The following is a 425-nucleotide window of genomic DNA, read 5'->3' on the forward strand; positions in this document are numbered from 1 at the left end:
AACTGTGCAGATACACCAAAAGAATTTGATGATTCCGATCAATTTTTGATGTGGTTTACTGAATGGAGTGAAGATTTTTGTTTTCATAAAGATATTGAGAATAAAAAATTACAAACTATATGCTCATTTACTAACTGTGAGTCAGCGTCTAGCAAACAAAAAAGTGAATGTTTAAATGCATGTAGAACATATAATATGTTTATTAACAAGTGGCATATAGAATATATAAACCAGCACTATACATATGATGATCTCCATAAAAATATAAAAGGAATAAAAGAAAAGGATACTCCTACGTTTTTAAGCAAAAAATGTGGTGATAAATGCTCATGTTTCAATAATAAAGATGTTAATACTGTTGATGAATTATTTGAAACTCCTCCCAAAAAATATGAAAATAATTGTAAGTGTGCCCCTACTCCTCC

At 28.9% G+C, this 425-nt stretch overlaps 1 protein-coding gene across 1 annotated transcript; it reads left to right on the top strand.

Annotated features, from left to right (window-relative positions):
* PGSY75_0041800 (putative EMP1-like protein) lies at window positions 1–425 on the top strand (the record flags this gene model as incomplete). Its single annotated transcript, XM_018783534.1, has 1 exon — window positions 1–425. A coding segment is annotated over one exon (425 nt), but the record flags the coding sequence as incomplete, so codon positions are not given.

Source organism: Plasmodium gaboni (assembly GCF_001602025.1).
Source record: "Plasmodium gaboni strain SY75 chromosome Unknown, whole genome shotgun sequence".
Classification (NCBI taxonomy): Eukaryota; Apicomplexa; class Aconoidasida; order Haemosporida; family Plasmodiidae; genus Plasmodium; species Plasmodium gaboni.